The following is a 19,488-nucleotide window of genomic DNA, read 5'->3' on the forward strand; positions in this document are numbered from 1 at the left end:
GCATCTCCCAGTGGAAGGCTTTGAAGTGTCTTGGGCTATATTTCATGTCACATCACCACTGTATATCAAAGTGTATAAAATTACTTGGGCGTCAAGTGTGTACAAATTACTTGGGGACACTTTCTTTTTCACTATCAAAAGAGGAATAAGCACAAGTTTGTAGTACCTGCTTAATTTTTCCATAGCACAGAGTTTAAATCTTCCGCTAGTCCGACATGAGTAACTTGGTGTTCATTGTGGAAGTTTAGGAGTTTTTGCTTCCCAAGTCTGGAAGAGAAACACAGAGAAACCCTTCTGTGGCTGTAGTGAGCAACAGAAGCATCATGGCACAGTGTTCCCGAGCAGTTTTTCAAATTGCCTTAGGGAAGTTGGACTGATCAAGTTTAGACAGTTGAAACTGTCCATGCCTGGAATTCTAAAGCCATGTGATAAATTGCATATCACAGCCTGCTGTCTTTTTTTTGTTGTAAATAAGAAATAAGATGTCTTCAAGAAGAACTAAGCAATGTTACAGAACATCTTTTTTTAATCACAGGGAGCAATGTCAGAATAGACTTTAAATGCTTGGACAATACAGCTAAACATAACACTTTCCCACGTGCATTTCTGTTTGTGTTATAAATCATATTGTTTAGGAATGGATTTTTACATCCCCTTAGAGTTTATCTGTTATCTCTGGAAGTTGTCTGTTTTTTCCTTTTTTTTTTTTTTTTTTTTTTTTTTGAGAAGAGTAGCTTCCTACTTCAAAAGGATATGTCTTTAATGGGTGTCCTTCCACTATTAAAAGACATCAGTAGAAAATTGTGTTTGATGATAGATGAGCTTTGTTAAGATTTCCTGCTGGAAAATACAAACATCTACTAGTAAATCTTTCCCTGAGATTCTTATTTGAGAAATCTATTTTAGAAGGGTGCAAAAAAGAAAATTAAGGCCATTGCCCCCTTCTAGGCCCCCTTCATTTTTTTTTTCCTCTCCTGACAGTATAATATCAGGTTTACAATACAATATCAGGTTTCTGGTTCATGATTTTGGATGACGTGGTGAACACCTGCAGGCTTTTGCATGAAGTTCTATGCTGTATAGTTACATTGCTCCTGAGGTTGATGAAATCTAAATTTTGAATTCACTGTTGAAGAGCAAGACATAGTGATCTTCAGAGATTACTCTGGGTCTAAGTGCTCATTGTTTATGTAGGTGATCTTTGCTCAGACAGGGGAGAGTTACTAAGCAGTAGGTTCCCAACATCTATATATTCATTTTGGATGACCAGAGGAAGACAGAAATGGGAAGGTAGGCTGAACTGGTCCTGTGACTGCAGTGAGGCAGCCCGGGCTGCCTAGAGAAAGGAGCAGCCTCGGCAAGAGAGGTGCCGCGGTGAGGAGGGGCAGGGCCGGGGCTGCCCTCGCACCGCTCTTCCCGCCGAGGAATCCCCCTGGTGCGGGGCCTGCCGAGCGCGCGGCGCGGCGGGCGCCTCAGGCCCTGTGGCAGCCGCGCCGCCTGCCCCTCGCTGCCCCAGCGCCCGCACGCGGCCTGGCGCCTTCCTGTGCGGGGCTTGTGGCACCGTAAACACCCCCGCTCGCAGGGAAGGGAGCTCCTGAATTTGTGCGAGTGGGTACAGCCAACACCGTGGCCAAAACAGGTCCTTTGTTCTCACGGGAAGAATGGCCTCTAAAAGAAAGCTGTGCATTTCTCCCAGTTTCTGAACTGTTTGGTATTTTCCTGGTAACCAAAGAACAGCTCGCTCTAAGCAAGTTCTCACATGTACCTGATGCTAATTAAATTATTCAAACAGTATCAAACTCGTAAGTATTATGAGGGTAAACCAGCTGTGTTTATACAGTGTATTTAAACATGGTCTGTATTCTTGAAGTGAAATCCTATCCCTGCTGAAGTTGGTGTCAAAGCTCTAGTGGGTCCAGTGCTTCAGCCTAGTTGTCAACTGTGATATTTCAGTATCAGACTCTTGTGTGTGCAATATATTTACTGAAGAATGTCTTGTATTAGATGGAAGTAAGGACAAAGTTTTTAAAAAAGTGTTTCCAGTCAACAATGAAAGACTGTAAGCTGTGGAAACACTCCATGGAAGTATAGAACTACAGCAGTATTTTTGAATCTATCTACACTTGCAAATCATTTGTGTGCAGATTGTTTACTTGACATTTCGTACATCTCCCCATACCTAACCCTTCATTTTCCTTTTTAACAGGTAGAGAGAATTGTTGACAAGAGGAAAAACAAGAAGGGAAAAACGGAGTATTTGGTGCGATGGAAAGGATATGACAGCGAAGACGATACTTGGGAGCCAGAACAGCACCTTGTTAATTGTGAGGAATATATACATGAATTTAACAGGCGTCACAATGAAAAGCAAAAAGAAAGCACATTAACCAGGACAAACAGGACCTCTCCAAATAATGCCAGAAAACAAATCTCTAGATCTACCAATAGTTCTTTTTCAAAGACATCCACTAAATCTTTAGTTATGGGTAAAGACCATGAGTCAAAAAATAATCAACTTTTTACTGCCACCCAGAAGTTCCGGAAAAACAATTCACCATCTCTTTCTGGCAGGAAAAATATGGACCTTGCAAAATCAGGTATAAAAATCCTAGTGCCCAAAAGCCCAATTAAAAGCCGGACAACAGTTGATGGCTTCCAGAATGAAAGCCCTGATAAAATGGACCACATTGAACAGGATCAAGAAGATTCCATAGCACCAGAAGTAGCAGCAGAGAAACCAGTGGGAGCTTTGTTAGGACCTGGCGCAGAGCGTGCTAGGATGGGGAGCCGACCAAGGATACACCCCTTAGTGCCACAATTACCAGTGCCAGTAACAGCCACAATTGCATCAGCATTAACAATAAATGGAAAAGGTAAGCATACAAATTGCTCTTTTTAATGTAGATTTTTCATTTGACTGATCTTTTGCTGTTTGGATGCAGACGGATTACCCAGTTTGTTTCAGCCATGTTAAACAGAGTGACAATAAGCAGAGAAACAATATCACAGCTTTATTTTACATAATTATATGACTAAAACATGTAGAGTTTTGCCAACTTGTGCTTTCTTTTTAGAACGTCATTGATATATGTGTTTTCAGAATCACCATAAGATACATCTGTGTTTGACTTGACATAGTGTGGTACAAATGCTCAGTGTACCATTTCCAAAATTACATCATTGCTTTTTCTCTAAATAGGCCAAAGGCTCAAATTTGACCCAAATTTGATCAAAAATGATAGGAACAGATGAATAAAAAGAGTAGAGATTATTTATAGCACATCATGTGTTCATTTTGTTAAAAATATTGCCTGGAATAAACCTGTGAGAATGGTAGTGTTCAGAAAAGAAAGGTTATTAAGTTTTGTTTCGGTGAAGATGCATATGCCTTCTGTCTCGGCTGCATTCTGCCTTCATTATATTTTATTACATTTTATTAATATTTTGTGGTTTATGCGTCTTTCTTTTGAGAGCTTATTTAGGTTTAATGCCTGGGTATCTAATATTTTGGTAGACTACAGTTTATTCAAGTTGTAGTGTGAGGCTTGTAACACCACAAAAACATGAAGTGCTTTTGTGGGAGGAAACCATTCTTGCTTCTTCCCCTAATCTGAAACCCTCATTTAAGACTTTGCACGTTCGTCGTTCTGACCCCCCTCCCCAAACCCTTGTTGTTTCGTGACAGACCCGGGCTGTTGTGTGGTCATGGCTGGTCTTGTAAGCGTGTTTCTGGGGTTACTTTTTCAAGTGTAACAGTGCACCGGCAAGCGGTACTGCAGGAGGTGCTGTCTGCAGGGGTGCTTTTGATGATGGCTTGCTGGAGAAATTGCTTGAAAACTCAAAACTGGGCCAACTGGGCCAAGAAGGGCACTTTTGGCCCACCTACACAAGCACAAAAATGTACTGAAGTCCGAGCGTGTGTGCGAGGTGCCCCGCTGCGGCTTTCATGTAGAGCGGGGAAGGCCGCGGACCAGGAAGGAATCGTCCCCTTCCTAGGGGATGGAGGGGGAGGTCCCTGGAAGGGCCGTGTCGGGTCACGGAGCAGGCGCGGGAGCCAGGCAACCACGGCGATGCACACGGCGGCGCCAGAAGCACCGCTGCCTTCGCACGGGCTGGGGAAGGGGTCTAAATCTCGGAGGACGTAAGCGGAGCTGGAAGGGAAAATGTGCGGGGTGACAGAGTGTAAGTTTTCTGAGTAACTGAGGTGGTTAATTGGGCTCGCACGTGTGGTGGTTTTGTGGTAACTGATACAGGGTTGGCGCTGCTAGCACAGCGTCGTGGTGTTCCCAGTGAAGAGGTGGATAGTGCTGCTTTTGACATACTGTGTTTTGCCTTGTGGCCAAAAAAAAAAAAAAGGAAGCAAAGACCTTCTTGGGTAGATCAGTAGTCACAAACGATTAAATCGTTCCCCCTGGTCTTGCATTCTGGCAATACTGGTACAACCATGGCCCAATCAGAGTGCACCCAGTGGGTGAAAGGACCCATGTGTGACAGCAACACATAAAATATCTGAGGTGCAAGTGCCTATATGTCGTGGAGATGTTACTAGTCCTTCAACTGCCACCTCCTCCCTCTGCTCTCACTAAGTCATTTGTGTGGACAGCTGACAGTGAAAGCTGCCTGCTGACCCTCGGGATCATGGCAGTGTGACACTTTTCTAGCTCTTTCATATGTTTTCAATGGAACTAAGGTATAGTTCCCTGAAGAAAGAAGAGCCAAGGAGGTAGTCACCATACGTAGCTGCCCAAAAGTATGCAAGATTTTTCAATCTGCTGCTGGAGGGACTTTTGTTCAAGCAAACTAATGAAGACTTTGCCCTTGTGTCCCTGACACGGCGCTGCGAACCCCCAAGCTCGGCTGTGCAGTCTGCTGGGAAATAAAAACCACATCTCCAAATTTATTACCGATTGCACGAGGTTATAATCATCTGCAGCTCTCAGGGGTAATCTCTTGGTAGCAATTCTCTGATTGCAAAACTTGGGAGCAAAGGTGTTTTTCCCACCGCAGCAACGTGCGTGGGCTCCAGCTCGGCGGCCCTGGGTTGCCAGGGAGGACCTTCACCCAGAGAGAAGGCGAGAGGTGCCCCTAAACACTTCACCCCACTGTATTTTTAACGTCTCGCTGCTGTTCAGTAAAACGTAGTTAAATAGGTCCTTCCCTTCCCCCTCGGCAGTGCTGAATCCTGCCTTGTTCCTTACTCAGGACATTCCTTCCTTCCTAAACTGGCACCTCGTCGCGTTGTCAGCACTGTCAACGCTTCAGGGATCGTGTATCATGGGCAGTATTTATTGTACAGGAACCTCATCAAATTCCTATCCCCGCCCTTAGCTCCGCGTATGCACCAGGTCTGACATATTACTAATAAAGTTGATAGATCTGGCATTTTGGAAGGGTTTTTTCAAGCTTCCCACCTCTTCCGCGTGCACCTTCTCTTGGTTTTGAGAGTTGTCAGGAAGACAAAAGCTTGTTTTGAAAAGCAACCTATTACTTGAGATGGTTCAGAAAATGTTTATTAAAACACTTCTTGTTGAGGAAAAACCCAATTTGTAAAAACAGGAGCTATTAATTGGAAAAGGTATTTTTTAAACTTCTGGAAAAGTAAACACTTCAAGAGTTTTAGACAGCTTTAAAAATGAATGTCTAAATTGACTATAATTAAAAAAAAAAGTATTGGAAATGATCATTTAAAACTTTATAATGAAAGCAGTTAATATTCATTGCAGTAATCCCCCAAAATGCTTTTCAACTATATAAATTGCCTTGGTTGCATAGTCCTAATTCACTCTCTATAGTTTAGTCTGTTCCGTATGTTCTTTCTAGCCTAGCTTGCTTATTTATTCCTCAGACTATTCAATAGGAGGAAAAAAAGCTATTAACCATTAGTGTTAATGTAGTGGCTAGTCAGGCATTTCGTGGGGCAAGCCTGCGTGGTGCAGCTCTTGCTCCGGAGTTCGCATGGCCTCAAGCAGGACAACCAGCAGAAAATGCTAGATATGCAGGTTACCAGGAAATAAAGTAACAGTAATGTTTGCTTTAGGAGCTGATGGTTTTAGCACAGTAATATCTAGCTGCTGCCAAAAGTATATTCTTATAAACAAATGTTTGTACTGAAAATATGTATTTTAAAACCTTTGAAAGTTTTGCACATTCCGTTTTGAGATTGGAGTGAAACCCTACAAGTCTCTAAGGCGGTCGGGGGGCGGCATGTGGAAGTAATGGGAGTTGGACACCAAATAAATTTCGCTGATTCCAGTTTTTCAACAAATGTTGTCATCAGCTCTTACCACAAGTGAGTGGCAGCAATCCTTAAATGCATTAACGAAACAGAAAAAACAGCCTTAGGGAACTGAAGTGTTGTGAAAATCATCAAGAAAGGTTTAAATGGGACTTCCTCTTGTGCCTTGAAGCAGCGCATGTTACCGAGTGGTAGACAAGACGAGCAGTGGCCTCATATCAGAGAGGGTTGTGATGTGCTTGGGGTTTTGGAGTACTTCCTTCGCCAAAGTTGAATTGGAAATTAATATTCAATCTTAGTGTAAGCCTTTGTAATACACTCCACATAACTAGCCAGGGTAGTGCCATTTAATAGGAGTATACGAAAAGTGAGATGAGAAAGGGAGGCTGTGACGTGCGCAAGCCTAGAGAGGTGTCTCCCTGTTTCGGAAACTTTTGCCCCCCGAACTCAGGGCCTCTCCCATGATCCAGGGAGACCCACACCAAGGCATCCAGAACTTGCCAAGTAAAGGAATTCACTCGGTTTGGGGTGAAGTGTCGTGGGAAGCCAGCAGTGCCCGGTATGTGGGTATAGTTAACAATATATTCCACAGAAACAAAAAAGAGATTTGGGGGTGGAAGGGCCTTCAAAGTGTGCAGGAAGAAAAGCATATCTAGCCATACCTTTACTGTCGTCCTTGGAACAAGGCAGAGCAGTGACTGGCACATGGCGAAAAAAAGAAATGCCAGGAAGGTAGTGAACTGAAGTGCCTTGCTGGAGCAGACGGCACCAGCAGTGGGTGCAGTGGCCCCAGCATCCTCCTCGTGAGCAGTAGCTGAGGTGAGTAACTTGCAGGAGTGCTGGACATTCTGGCATTAGAAGATTATCAGAATATGTGTGTGTGTATAGATACATAAGTTGGCTAATGGTGGTGTGCACAGGCATTTGTTTAGCTGGAAACTGTAAGATTGGAAGGAAAGCCAGGCAGCGAGACAGAACTGGTAGAACTTACGTTCTGTTTGCTACCTCTTTCCCCCTTATAGTAGTTTGTGAGATTAAAAATACAGATTTTGAGAATGAACTTCCATGCTAATGCTGAAGGAGAACGGGACCTGTTGTTTGGCGGAACGTCTAGTGTCTCCAGTGGGCTGGGGCGAAGCGAGCGCGGCTGGGGAAGGCAGAGGCGGCACCTTCTCCCCGCTGCCCCTGGCTCTTCCCTGTGCCTCGGGTTTCCGTGCTCGTAACTCGCACCCGCTTGAAGACAGGCGCGGAGCGGAGCAGCAAGGGGCCCGCGTGGCCGGGCTGCCGGCAGGAGGCACCTGCAGCGCTCCTTTGCCAGCAGGGCTGGCCCCGCGCACAGCGTGTCTGCGAGCTGCGCATTTCCAGCAGGCCCCGGAGCTGCCTCAGCGCTGCAGCAGTTTGCCCAGCCTGCGGCCTGGTTTTAAAGGCATCCTGGGAAGGAGCAAGGCAAAGAGCAGCCTGCTTGAGTTCTCTGGTGGCCAAGTTCTCCCAATTTCTTCTGCTGCCACCCTGTGTGTGCTTGAGTGGCTGCCATGGCTGTACGGGAAGACAAGGTGATGCCACACGCACAAAAAGGCCTCTAGAGAAGGCTGCAGTCTGCAGCGTAACCCCTGCGGGTCACCCGCAATGGTAGCACAGCGGCAAGAGAGGTGTGCGGTGCGAGCCAGGCCAATCCTCCTGGCAGATCCCACGTTGAGCGTGCAGCCCTCTGGAAAGGAAGGTTAAGAGGAAAGCTGCAGAGTGCATTGCTTGCGGGATTGCAGTGCAGAGTACGGCTAAAAGAAAATTAAGCTGATGCACTACTTTTTGGAGCTTTTTTTTGGAGTACTGGAAGGACAGAAGCAGCATTGAGCCCTCCCTTTATTTGTTTTTCTTGGTAGTAAAATGTTATTCCAAAAAAAGCCTTCAAGACAGGAACTCCCTTTTTCAGTATGTTTGTACGTTGCACTTGGATGGTGACTTGATCTCTACTGATTGATCTGGGAAGCAACCAAGTATTTTTATTAGTCTAAACAAGAGCCTATGAAGTGGATTTAAAACCCTTTGTAAGGCCATACAAGCTCCAGAAATTATCTGTTAATGATTTTGTGCAATACAGCTGAGTCTATTTTCATATGTCCCCTATAGCATATGCATTTAGCAAAGGACCGATTGAGATCAAAAGTGTTTTCATTTATCTGACCATAAAGACACCTTTGTGTGTTTACTCAGTGGTACACCCCTTTGGTTACACCCCTCTCCTTAGAGTTCACATTATTACTGCCATTAGGAACTATACTGCAACGTTGTAACTGACCATCGAATTGCCCGTTTTATTGCTCCTTTAAGTCATTTTGAAATTCTGCAGCTTCTCTGCTTTTAAATAAAATCCTGAAGTGTTTACAGTTTCATATTTATCTCTATATTCCAACTGAATGTAAATTCAACCACTTAATATGGTAGACTGGATGGCCTGTATTGCATGGGAAAGTTAATCAGTTGTCAGAGGATAAGCAGCAGGGCTCGGGGGAAGGGAGTTGATCGGTTTTCATAGAATAACTGCACCCGTGATAACCGATCAGCTGCCCCCCTGCCCTGCTGCCTGTGCAGCTCCTGGTGTAGGTTATGGTTGCGTTGCGTCGCTCCGACATGGAGAACTTCTTGTGAAGGGTCGTATTGACTGATGTCAAACTGTCTTAATAACAGTACAGGGTTTAAGTGCAGGGTTTGCTTGAGTTTTCAGGGTGTTTTATTGATAAGGTGAGGTGTGACTGCTCGCTTTCTTTTTCCGCCAGCCCCTGCTACTTTTGAGCAGAGGCGTTTCCCAGTGGTGGAATTATCCCGGTGCCTGTGTGTACTGTGTGGTCGAAGACCGTGGCACATGGGCTTGATACAGCCAGGCTGAACTAAAAGCCAGCCACTCTGCAGGGAACAGCCCCATTCCTTTCCAGTATTCCCATGTGCCCTGTTTATCGTATGGCCCAACTGTTTCCTTAAGGACAGACTTATTTTTATTAGCTTTCTGGAAGTGACAGTGAGGGAGAGGTTGTGCTCCTTGGAAAAGGGGAAGACAGATGCACTCGCTCACTCTTTTTCCTTGTTTTAATTCAGTCCACGAAAATGCTTTTTCTTAGTAACTCTGTTTATAAATTTATATATATATATATATAATTAACAAAAAAGTTATCTAGAAACACTCAGTTTAGACATAAAATCCTCACCTTAAGTTGACAGAAAAACTCCTACTGATTTCACCAGAAATTGTGTTGTATCTCCAGGACCACTGGTTGACTTTGTGCTGTTAGTTGTGTAGCTCATCAGGTATTGCATCAGTTCATCCCATCGAGTAAGGATCAGATCTCTGGAGTCTAAATCTCTCTAGACTACTCTGGAGGTATCAATAACAATCAGTCATTGCCTCTTCCTGCAGCACTGCAGCAATAAAGTGACAGAAGGAATTTCTGAGGACACATTTGTCATACCTGGTATATCAGTGTTGGAAAGACTTAGATGAGGCAAAATGGAGCAAGCGCTCTGTTGACAAGTCTGTTTCACCCCACGTTGCTCATGTCTCTGCAGGGAATTCATGAAGGAGATCAGGCTCTTTCCCTGCCCTTGTTGAAATTGTAGAACATAGGAAATACGGAACCAGAAAAATAAAGTACCTCATCTTTTGCAGCTGCGCATGATAGAATAACTATCAACTTTTCGTGTTTTTTTTTTTTTCTGTTTCAATTTTTTATAAAAGTGATATCTTCCATCTCTTTAGGCTGTGAAGTGAAAATGAAGATGGAGTATACATTTAGTAAGGAAGTTCTTGTGGCTACTTTGTGTTCCTCTTGACAAGAAGATTAATGTTAATAAATGTAAAAAAATGTAAAAAGAATGGGCCAAAATGATCAAGGGAGATTTATCTAGATCACATTAGTACCCCCCTACTTTAAAAGGGGAGATGAGGAGAGTACAGTTAAATCTTCAGTCAGCAAAGCATCCTGGAAGGGAGGCAGTTTCAAGAGGCAGAAAAAATATAGAGTGAGTAAATAGTTTATTGATCAAGACAGAAGGTTAAGGATGCAATGTCATAAGATTTTATAATAAAAACACTGCCTATTAATATTTATTAGTGATTAATTGCAAAAATTATGATGAGCAGCAAAGGTACAAAATTTGGAGAGAAACACGTATTTGTTAAGACGGGAAGAAATAGAAAGTTCAGACTGGCGTGACTAAAGCAGGATGGTGAATGAAGTGGTGAAGAGCAGAAAGAATAACTTGAACTGCTCATTTTCCTTACTGGTTCCTAAACTGAGTTTTTTGCTTGGGGTGAGAGTGGGATAACCTCAGCACTGCTGAAGGGAAGGCTTGGATTAATATTGGAGTGAATTACCACTCCAGGTTTCTCTGAGCCTTGCCTTTGTTATTGCTCTTCGGTCAAGCTTGGCGTAGAATGATTTGGTGAGTAATATGCGTTGGCAGAGTATTTCCCATGTGTTAGTGCTGTTGTCCCTCAAAACTCAACTTGGACTGCTGTCATTTTTAAGATGGGATAAAATGAGAAAGAGTTGAGAAGCTGGCCGGCTGTCATCCAAGAGTAGTTCGGTCAGAGAGATCTCCCAGTGGATTTCTAAGGTGTATAAATAATTGAGGATCTAGGATAAGGCATTGATGAAATGCCTCTTGGTTCACAACAGGAACCAAGAGGATTCTTTTAAAAAAAAAAAAGTATATGAAGGGAACTTTCACCTGATTATATTAGAGAGGAGAAAAACTGGAAACGTGAAGAAATAATGCTGATGTGTATAGAAATGTCTGTCTGGAATTAAGCTAAGTAGAACAAGGGAACAAATAAAGAAATTTAAATTCAAAGTAAGAAAGTTAATAACTTTCCCTGTTGCTTCTGTCTAGTCCTGAGAACTATTTACTACGATATATTTGAGGCCAGGGGTATATTTAGGAGAACCGTAGGCATTTGTAAGAAAAATAGGAATAAATTGTGTTTGTAGGAGTGGTATAAAAATAATTTTGGAAAAAATGCAAGTCCTCTTTCTCTAGGAGAGAGGCAACTTTGTGCAAGTTATCTGAAAACTGTAATCCCTAATATGATGACTCATTTTGCATCATTAGCAATTATTAATTATGGAACAATTCACTAAATTATTATTTATGAAATTACTTTTGTACTATGTAGATGTTGAGAGATCGTTAAGTGTTTTTGTATGTTGTGGTAACCTGGACTGCATTCTGGGTTATAGATGACTAGTATTTCTTCTACCTGCATAAAAGCAGTGCCAGTGAAATAAACTTGAAATGAGTCTCTCTCGAAGTGAGTCAAAGTCTGCCGTAACCGTAAAGCTGATTCTCATTTTGCCATAGGTAAAGTTGTATTGACATAAGTAATTTAAAAGTAATTTTTGACATATGGAAAGAACATCCAACTAGAGCTTCTCTTGTGGTCAGTGGTTGTGTGAAAATGTATTTATGGCAGTGCAGGGAAACACCCTCTCACCAAGGAACTGGAAGATATTTTTTTTTCTTACAGGAGTACAAATTAAAAAATGTATATAGCAAAAATGGATATTTTGAAGGATGTACTGCATGTTTGTGACTTTTCTATTTCTGAATACAAAAGATGATGGATTATTCTGTACATTTTTAGGAATCTTCTATTTTAATTCGTGTACATATGTAGGTAATTACTTTGAAAGCTTATTTTAAGTATATTAAAATGTATTCATATCACAAGTTATATCTTTGATTACCATCATTGCAGGCTAGTGGAATTTTGTTGCTGTTGTCGTTGCTTGTTTCCTGATTCTTTGCGCTGTGCACTTGACAGTGCTTCGTGTTCAGGCAGCTCTATGGGTTCCTGTATCCATCAGGGAAGTGTTTTGTATGTGATTCTGTGGTTGTTCCTAGGAACTACCTTTTTAAAGCAATGTTTTAAGCAAAGATACATGGTGGTCCCCCTCAAAATAGAGGGTGAGAAGCCTTAAACCGAACACAAAATCACTTTTTGTGTTAAGAGAACTGGCTTTTCTCTAAAGGTTCTGTAGCATAACCTAATAAATAAAGTGGCTGCCCAAAATATGGATACTGAATGTATTCTGGGATGAGCCTTCCAAAATGAGGGTTTTGTGCACTTGGTTTTAATTATTCTTTATATTTCTGATCTTAGGAATTGGAGGAGTGTTTGTTTCAAAGGTTTTATTTGCCCTTCTAGAATGGCAGATGCCAACAGCTCTTAAGATCCCATAAAATAAAAGGGGGGAAAAGTAACAAGTATGTTTGATGAGCTTCAAATGTGTTGGACAGAGTCATTCAAGCAGGAGTGCTTTAAAGAGAGGACAAATCAATGACATGTTTGTTTTGTGAGTCTGGGTTTTTCCTATAATTGATAATATGGATACGTACTGGATTTATTGACTTCACAGGGAAGTACTCCTATTCTGTGCTTTCAGAAGACAGACTTTGTTACTTGCATTTCCCAATATGGATATACTCGGCTAACATTAATGGCTAAGTTTGAGTCTTCCAGTGAAGTAATACAAGCCAAGGTAATCAAACTGATCTTTGCTTTTCCGCTTGTCTTGAAACTTGAGAAAGAAAATGAATTTGTTGCAATGGCATGTCAAGATATTTCACGCTTCAAGTCCTTTCTGTTCTAGTATTAGGTTTTAGTCTGGCACCGTGATCATCTTCAAGAAATTGTTTTTCCTTTCTCTACATCAAGCTGTATTTAAGGGTTCCGTGTTCATATTTTGTTCGTATAGCCCAGTTTGAAATGCCATGTGACTGAAAATATAGGTGAGTGGTTTTGTAATCAATGCATGACATGTTAAGGAGCACTGTCTTACCTATTACGTCTTTTATGCTTATCAATAATAGGCTTTTTTTTAATAAAGTAATAAAATACCTGAGGTGCAATCATTAGCCATTTTTGGAAAAGTTGGAGTTCTGATAAGAAAAAATGGGTTTATTTTCCAGTTGTTATGTTTTGAGTTCCAGGTATGAGGTATGATTTTTGAGTTGGTGATATCTTATTTGTTTCAGATTATGGCCAGTGAAATTTAGGCCCCAGTGAAATTAATGCATCTCTCTAGATTCTTTCCGGTCAGTGTTGTGTAGTGTAGTGTTCAATGCCTACCTGAAGAAACTGTTGTGTATCATAGATTACAAGCACGGTAGTGTAATATAATACAAATATGTCATATATACTTCCATATTTTTAGATAAAAAGGGGGAAAAATAAAAATATGTTTTACCAACTACTAGGCAACTATGGAGTAGTTGCCCAGTCATTTTCTTGAAAGGATGAGGATAAGCAAGGTTATCTTCTCATTAAGTTCTCACAAGTTTATCATTATCTTCCATATCATATTTAATTAGTACAAAATGAAATACATGTCTTTTTTAACTTAAAAGTAACAAAATTAATTTCAAGATAAATGTATATAAAGCTCACTCAGTAAATCTATAGTTGATCCAGTATCACCATTTTTACACTTCTGCTGCAGTTTGATTAGTTTTTTTTAATATTTACATTTAGTTAGCATAAGGATAACCACATTATGATCTTTTAACAATTTACTGAGTTCAATAATCAAGTTCTCAAATATTTAAGTCATTTATATGATGTTTTTTTTTGGCGCATGTGTATATTTAAATGTTATCTTATGTTCATACTATGAGTACTTCGTGTAAGTCTTTGGACAATCATCTTATATTTGAAACCTCCATTGAACTAGGTCAGTTCAGTTTGACTCCTTATTTCTGTTTCTTGAGCACTGTTCTGTTTTTGTTTTCTTCGGTTCAGTGTGAGAGCTCTCTTGCCTGGTCTTTGGCTGAGACCTTTGGCTGAGAAGGTCTTTGGCTTTGGGTGAGGACGGTAGCGCTTCCGAACACGCTTCGCTCTGTCTCGCTCTCCAGGGAGGAGAGATCTGCACACACATCTGGCAGCGCTGCTGCTGCGAGGTTGCAGAGCTAGGTGCAAGGCTGCCAAAAATGCAGGAGCTTGAGCATCCTTGGGAATGCTCAGCAGCTCAGAAAGATCTCTCAGGTTGCACAGTAATATTCATGTGCTCGTAGTTCCATTTTTGTAGATCTCGTTATAGGTCAGCAAGTTTCTTGGTATGTTTCCAGTATTTACAGATATTTTCAGGGATCTTTGTAATTCTGCTCTAATTGTATTATTGTTTCTCTTAAAGTGAGAGCTTTCTGTGGGTGCTGAGTTTAGGTAGGTACATGGGTTTGCTGTTCTGTTGTGTTTCACATTTACATGGAGTATCCATGGGTGTATATGCACTCTGAATTTTAGGTGGCTGCTTCTTTTAAGGAGAGTTGAAGTAGACCCAGTCAGAGGAAAAAGGAATAAAGAATGAGTGTATTATATACCTCTCTTAATGGGGAAATAATTCCCAAATGGAGGAGAGCTTTTTGTTGAAGTGGTTGAAGTGGTCATTTTCCTTTTAAATATACTCTTATATGTGGCCCCAATATATATAGCTCGCTGTAACCATTTTCTTGCGCCAACCATTTATTTTTCCTTACAGAAACATGCTCGTCATGTCTGAAAAGGTAGGATGCTCTAACACAGTAGGAAAGTTGTTTTTATTACTAATTTCAAGGGAGAAGACTGCATGAACCTAGACCCTTCATTTTCCTTTTGTCTTAGTTTCTCATGAAATACACCTTCACAGTTTATTTTTCAGAAAAAGGAACGAGGAGGGGTGCAGAGAGCTCTGAATAGCTCTTTCTTGCCAGCCTGTTTGCTCGCTTTTCTATAGAGTTAAGCTGCTAATTGGCTGGCTTGCCATAGGGTTGAGTGAGGGCGATGTTGGCTGAGGAGGGAGATGCAAGCTTGGTAGTGCCTCCCCGTGCAACTACTAGAATCCTTCGTCCCAAGTATTCATCTTCAGCCTCTCGTTGCCAAAGGGAGGGGCGAATACCACAAGCGTGCTTAGCTGCTGGTAGTGCTGGGAGATTGTCTGGGCATCTACTTGAAAATGAACTATACAAACACAAACTACGTGAGGTTGCCAAGCAAAGTTGAAACTTAAGTGTTATTCACATAGCAGTTAAGACTTTTACTGGGTGTAGCGGGGAAGGGAAAGTAATGATTCAGGATAATCTTCTCAAAGGCACATAGGTCAGTTAGGCCAAATCATCCAAACAGTAAAGACCCAGATGCTTTTCAAAATGAGAAATTAAACTTGAAAAGAAATGCAAGTCTGAGGGTTTTATTCTTAACCAGGTTCAGGCACAACTCTTAGGGGTAAAAGCAGGAGTACATCCAGTGCCAAGACTGAAAAATTCACACAAACAATTGCTTAGCTGTACTAGTTACCTTTACAATACAGAAAGAGAAGGCAGACACTGGAGTGTGTATTAATGCAGCTGTGACTGTGTAAAGTTTTGTTGTACTTAACCATCAGGACTTAGGGTACCGGTGTCTGAGATGCGGTTAGTGTGCGAGAGGACATACGTACTTATTTTTAATATCTTTGCGTATAGTAGTCATTCTCAACGAGCTCTTCACAGACTGAGGGCCCATCTTTGCAGTCTGCTGCCCTTTCCAGGAGGAGACAGGGACCTGTTCTGAGCAGCAAGTAGGAGCAGTGACCCACGCACCTGAAGGCTCTTCCGTGGCCTCCCCGGGGTCCGGGATTGCCGCTCCTGCTGCCTGGGGGTGCCTGCAGGAGCAGGAACTGGAAGGCAAGGCTGTTTGTATGGAAGAGGAAAGGAGAGGGAAGGGCCTACTTGCTCTGACCACAAAAGGTATTGGTCTGTTTGGGGAGGGGGAGAGGGCACTGGAAAGGAAGGAAGGGGCAAGGGGCTATAAAAGCTGGGTGCAAATGCCATGGGTCCAAGCTCTGCAATAGTGCATCCAAAGAGATTCCTTGAGTTTGCATAGCATTCTTTTAGCATGCTTGTGCTTACAAACAAAAACTGTAGATTGTTAAATTATTGGAAAATATTATAACCTGCATGTTCTTCATGTAGAAAATGATGAAACCAGTCTGTGTGGGAGTTCCTTACATTTTTAATTGTGTGTTGTATGCAGCTATAATGAGAGGATGATTCACTCTTAGTGTACTGCATTGTACAGTTGCATGGTGAATTAACCTCTATCAACACACTTGGATATATATGACTCTTCCCTGTTAAAAGGAAATTCTGTAATATCTGTTAAAGCTAATAGGCAGCAGTCCCAGAGATGGGGTGTACAGTGGGAGGGATCAAGAGAAGGAAGGCTCTTTGTAGTGTTTGGCTTCCTTTCAAAGTACATTTTCCTTGCCTGTAGTGCTAGCATTCCTTAATACGATATCGTTCCACAAGTCTTGGTAGTAGCTGCTTATACATCACAGTAAATGGAGATTAAAGTAAGGGAATCAGAAGAAATGCATCAAAACACAATGTGAAAGCTGTCCGCAGTGTCATGCAATGCAGCGGCCGCGTGGGACTTATGGCCCAACATACTTCATGGTATGTCTCAGTGCAACAGAATATGGATTCCCTGCCTCTTACTTTTGCTGTGTAAATTCTAAAAGTTGCATTAGGCACTTGTGACTAACCTTAGGTTATAGTGTTTGTCCATCAAATGTGCTCATTGACATGGAGGGTCTGTGTGTTTTTTTTTTTTTTTTCCTTCTTTCTTTCTTTTTTTCCCCTCCCCAAATTGGAATGCCTCCCTCCATCCTTTCATCCTTTAGATCATTTCAGTCAGAAGACACCATGAGGTCATCCAGTCTGCTGTGCTCTCCAGTGGATTGCAAGTCATTACATTTCATCACTTAAACTGTTGGACTCGCAATATAGCATTGAGTTAGACTAGGGCATTAACCAGACTCTGGAGACTGAGTTTTTGTTTGTCGTTTAATGCTGAATAGCAGGGAGTTGATTAGAAAAAATACGCTCAGATGAAAATACTTGTGTTGTGTGTCATGTTTCTGCATAACATCTTGAGAGGCTGCCATCTGCTTCTAAATAAATAAATAAGCTGGATTCCCATTAAAAGAGCTTGCTTGCAGGAAAACAGCTTATGTTTCAGCATACCCACATAGCCTAGCCCTGATACTGTGCCCTCCTCCTGGCTACCTTCGCTCTTCCCACCACGCTCCATATTCTGCCTCCTGCAATGTCTGAATATGCTGGCCATGGAAAAAAGGGATTTAAAGCTGCTGTTGAGGTCATCTTGTTCAAGGCCCTCCTCCCCTCATAGCGATTTGTGCCTTTAGTGTCCTCTTCAGCTCAGGAAAAGGAGGAAGATAGAGTTGGCTTTAGAGGGTTCCTTGCTAAATCCTTGCAGCATCGTCTGTGGCGTCTCTCCCCTAAAGGAGAGAAGGGGAAAGAAAGCTGAGATGGCATAAAAAGCTTTATGAATACAAGAGTATTATGAATACAATTATAAAGAATCTCTCTCTGTTTTAAAAAAAAAAAAAAACAAAAAAAAAAACCCAAAAAAAACAACAACAACAAAAAAACAAAGAAGGGCTGTTGATTGTTTTGGGGTATGTGTGTCTCTTCTTCCTCTTCATACTTTCGCAATTGTCTATGTAGTAATATGTGAAAAAAAAATCAATTTTACAGATGCCAAGCCCATACTGTGGCCTGAATAATTTCTATAGGAGCTTGAGGCCATGGATAATCCAGCGTGAATAGATTTTTATATAGAAGGCCTCACAAACACACTATTTTTTCTTGCATAGTGAATACTATAAAAAGAAAGTAGGAAAGTGTTCATATTATTGGTACTTAATTTTCAGGAGCATCTTCAGCTTCCTTACATTGGGAATCCCTTCCAAAGATATATATATATGTATGTGTGTGTGTGTGTGTGTGTATATATATATATATATATATATATATATATATATATATAAAAGCATTTAGGTCACTTTTCCCATAAATTGCTAGAATGTCTTCTCCAATTTAATGCTATTTAAATGAAGCGCCTCCAAACTATTCAGCCCATAGAGCTTCCTTGAGGGGAGGTAGAAAACAGCCACAGGTTTCTGGTAGGTAACCTGGCTCTATCCAACTGAAGAGCCCCCAGTTTAGTGCTGTGGTTAAACATGAAGTGCTTCCTAAGCCTGCTTGCATGCTGCCTTTTCTCTTTCTCTCTGTCCCTGTTGCCATCCAGAGTTTTGGCTGCTGACTGTTGTCCCTACACTATATGCTTCAATTTGCACAAGCCCACTTGAAGGGATTGAGCAGGAGTTGAAACAAGCAGGCGCATATCCTAGGTGACTGTTTAGAAAATCCTTTTGTCTGTGTGAACTAAAAACCTCTGGATAAGTGGTGTGGGGTGGTGTGTTCAAGAACCTTTACTAGAATGAGTAGAAATACAGAAATAACTCTGAAGCCTCCCAATTAAAGACCTCTTAGATGCTTCTCTTAGCACTTACACAGTACACAAGTCTGCTGCCTCCCTCATGGAAGCAAATAGTGTTGCTTGGAAAGAGCTTTAAATACAGGCAGTATGCAATCCATGAACATAAAAATATCTAAACTGAGTTTCACAACTGTCGAAAGCTTGTTTTATGCCCTAACCAAGCTAATGCAGGTGTGTCTATTGAAAGTTTTCCTTAGCAATCTGGCACTTATGTCCCTGTGGATGAAGGAATGGAAGTAACTGATTTGGAAATTTACTAAGACTTGTAATCCAGGTTGTATGTGGCTAGTCAACAACATTCCCTTGCTTCAGTCTTGTTTTTAAGGTCCTGTATTTTTGTTTTGTTCCCAATTGAATGATAAGAAACCTTATCTTAATCCTTAAAGGTTTCTGGGGACCCACCTGGTCAAGGTTGGATACCTCTGAGGATGGAGATTCCACATCCAAGAGGGTTGCCCGTTCCAGTGTGTGACCATGTGCGTTAGGAAATTCCTCCCTTCCTAAAATCTAAGCAGAAGTTCCCTGGTTGCAACTTGTGTCTGTTGTTCCTTGTGCTTGCATGTACATCTGGGTCTGCCTCTGTACAGCCACCTCTTGGGTAGCTGGAGACCTCAGTAGGACCCTCAGTTTCCTTGAAGTGGACGTCTCCCAGAGCTGTTTAAAATGCCTTGGACAGAAAAGGCTTCATTGGCTCTGGCTATACAGGTATGGATTTCTACCAGTGGTTACAAGCTAGTAAAATGACATGTGTTTAGAGCAAGCCTGTTACTCAAATGCTTTTTCTCCCTTTAGAAATACCTAACATCTTAAGAGCTTTGTAGGGCAATGTGTCACTGAAGCCATAAATACTTTCCTCAAATTATGATAGCACTGAAATTGGGCA

General features: G+C 41.7%; 1 protein-coding gene across 1 annotated transcript in view; it reads left to right on the plus strand.

Moving 5' to 3' along the window:
- CDYL (chromodomain Y like) overlaps window positions 1-19,488 on the plus strand; it is a 95,947-nt gene that overhangs the window by 46,052 nt on the left and 30,407 nt on the right. Inside the window, exon 2 of the mRNA XM_088525651.1 lies at window positions 2,207-2,873. Within this exon, the coding sequence (XP_088381777.1) occupies window positions 2,207-2,873 (667 nt within the window). The remainder of the gene's footprint in view (window positions 1-2,206; window positions 2,874-19,488) is intronic.

Source organism: Tinamus guttatus, unplaced genomic scaffold, assembly GCF_059628265.1.
Source record: "Tinamus guttatus ecotype Peru unplaced genomic scaffold, ASM5962826v1 Tinamus_guttatus_pri_ptg000232l, whole genome shotgun sequence".
NCBI lineage: Eukaryota > Metazoa > Chordata > Aves > Tinamiformes > Tinamidae > Tinamus > Tinamus guttatus.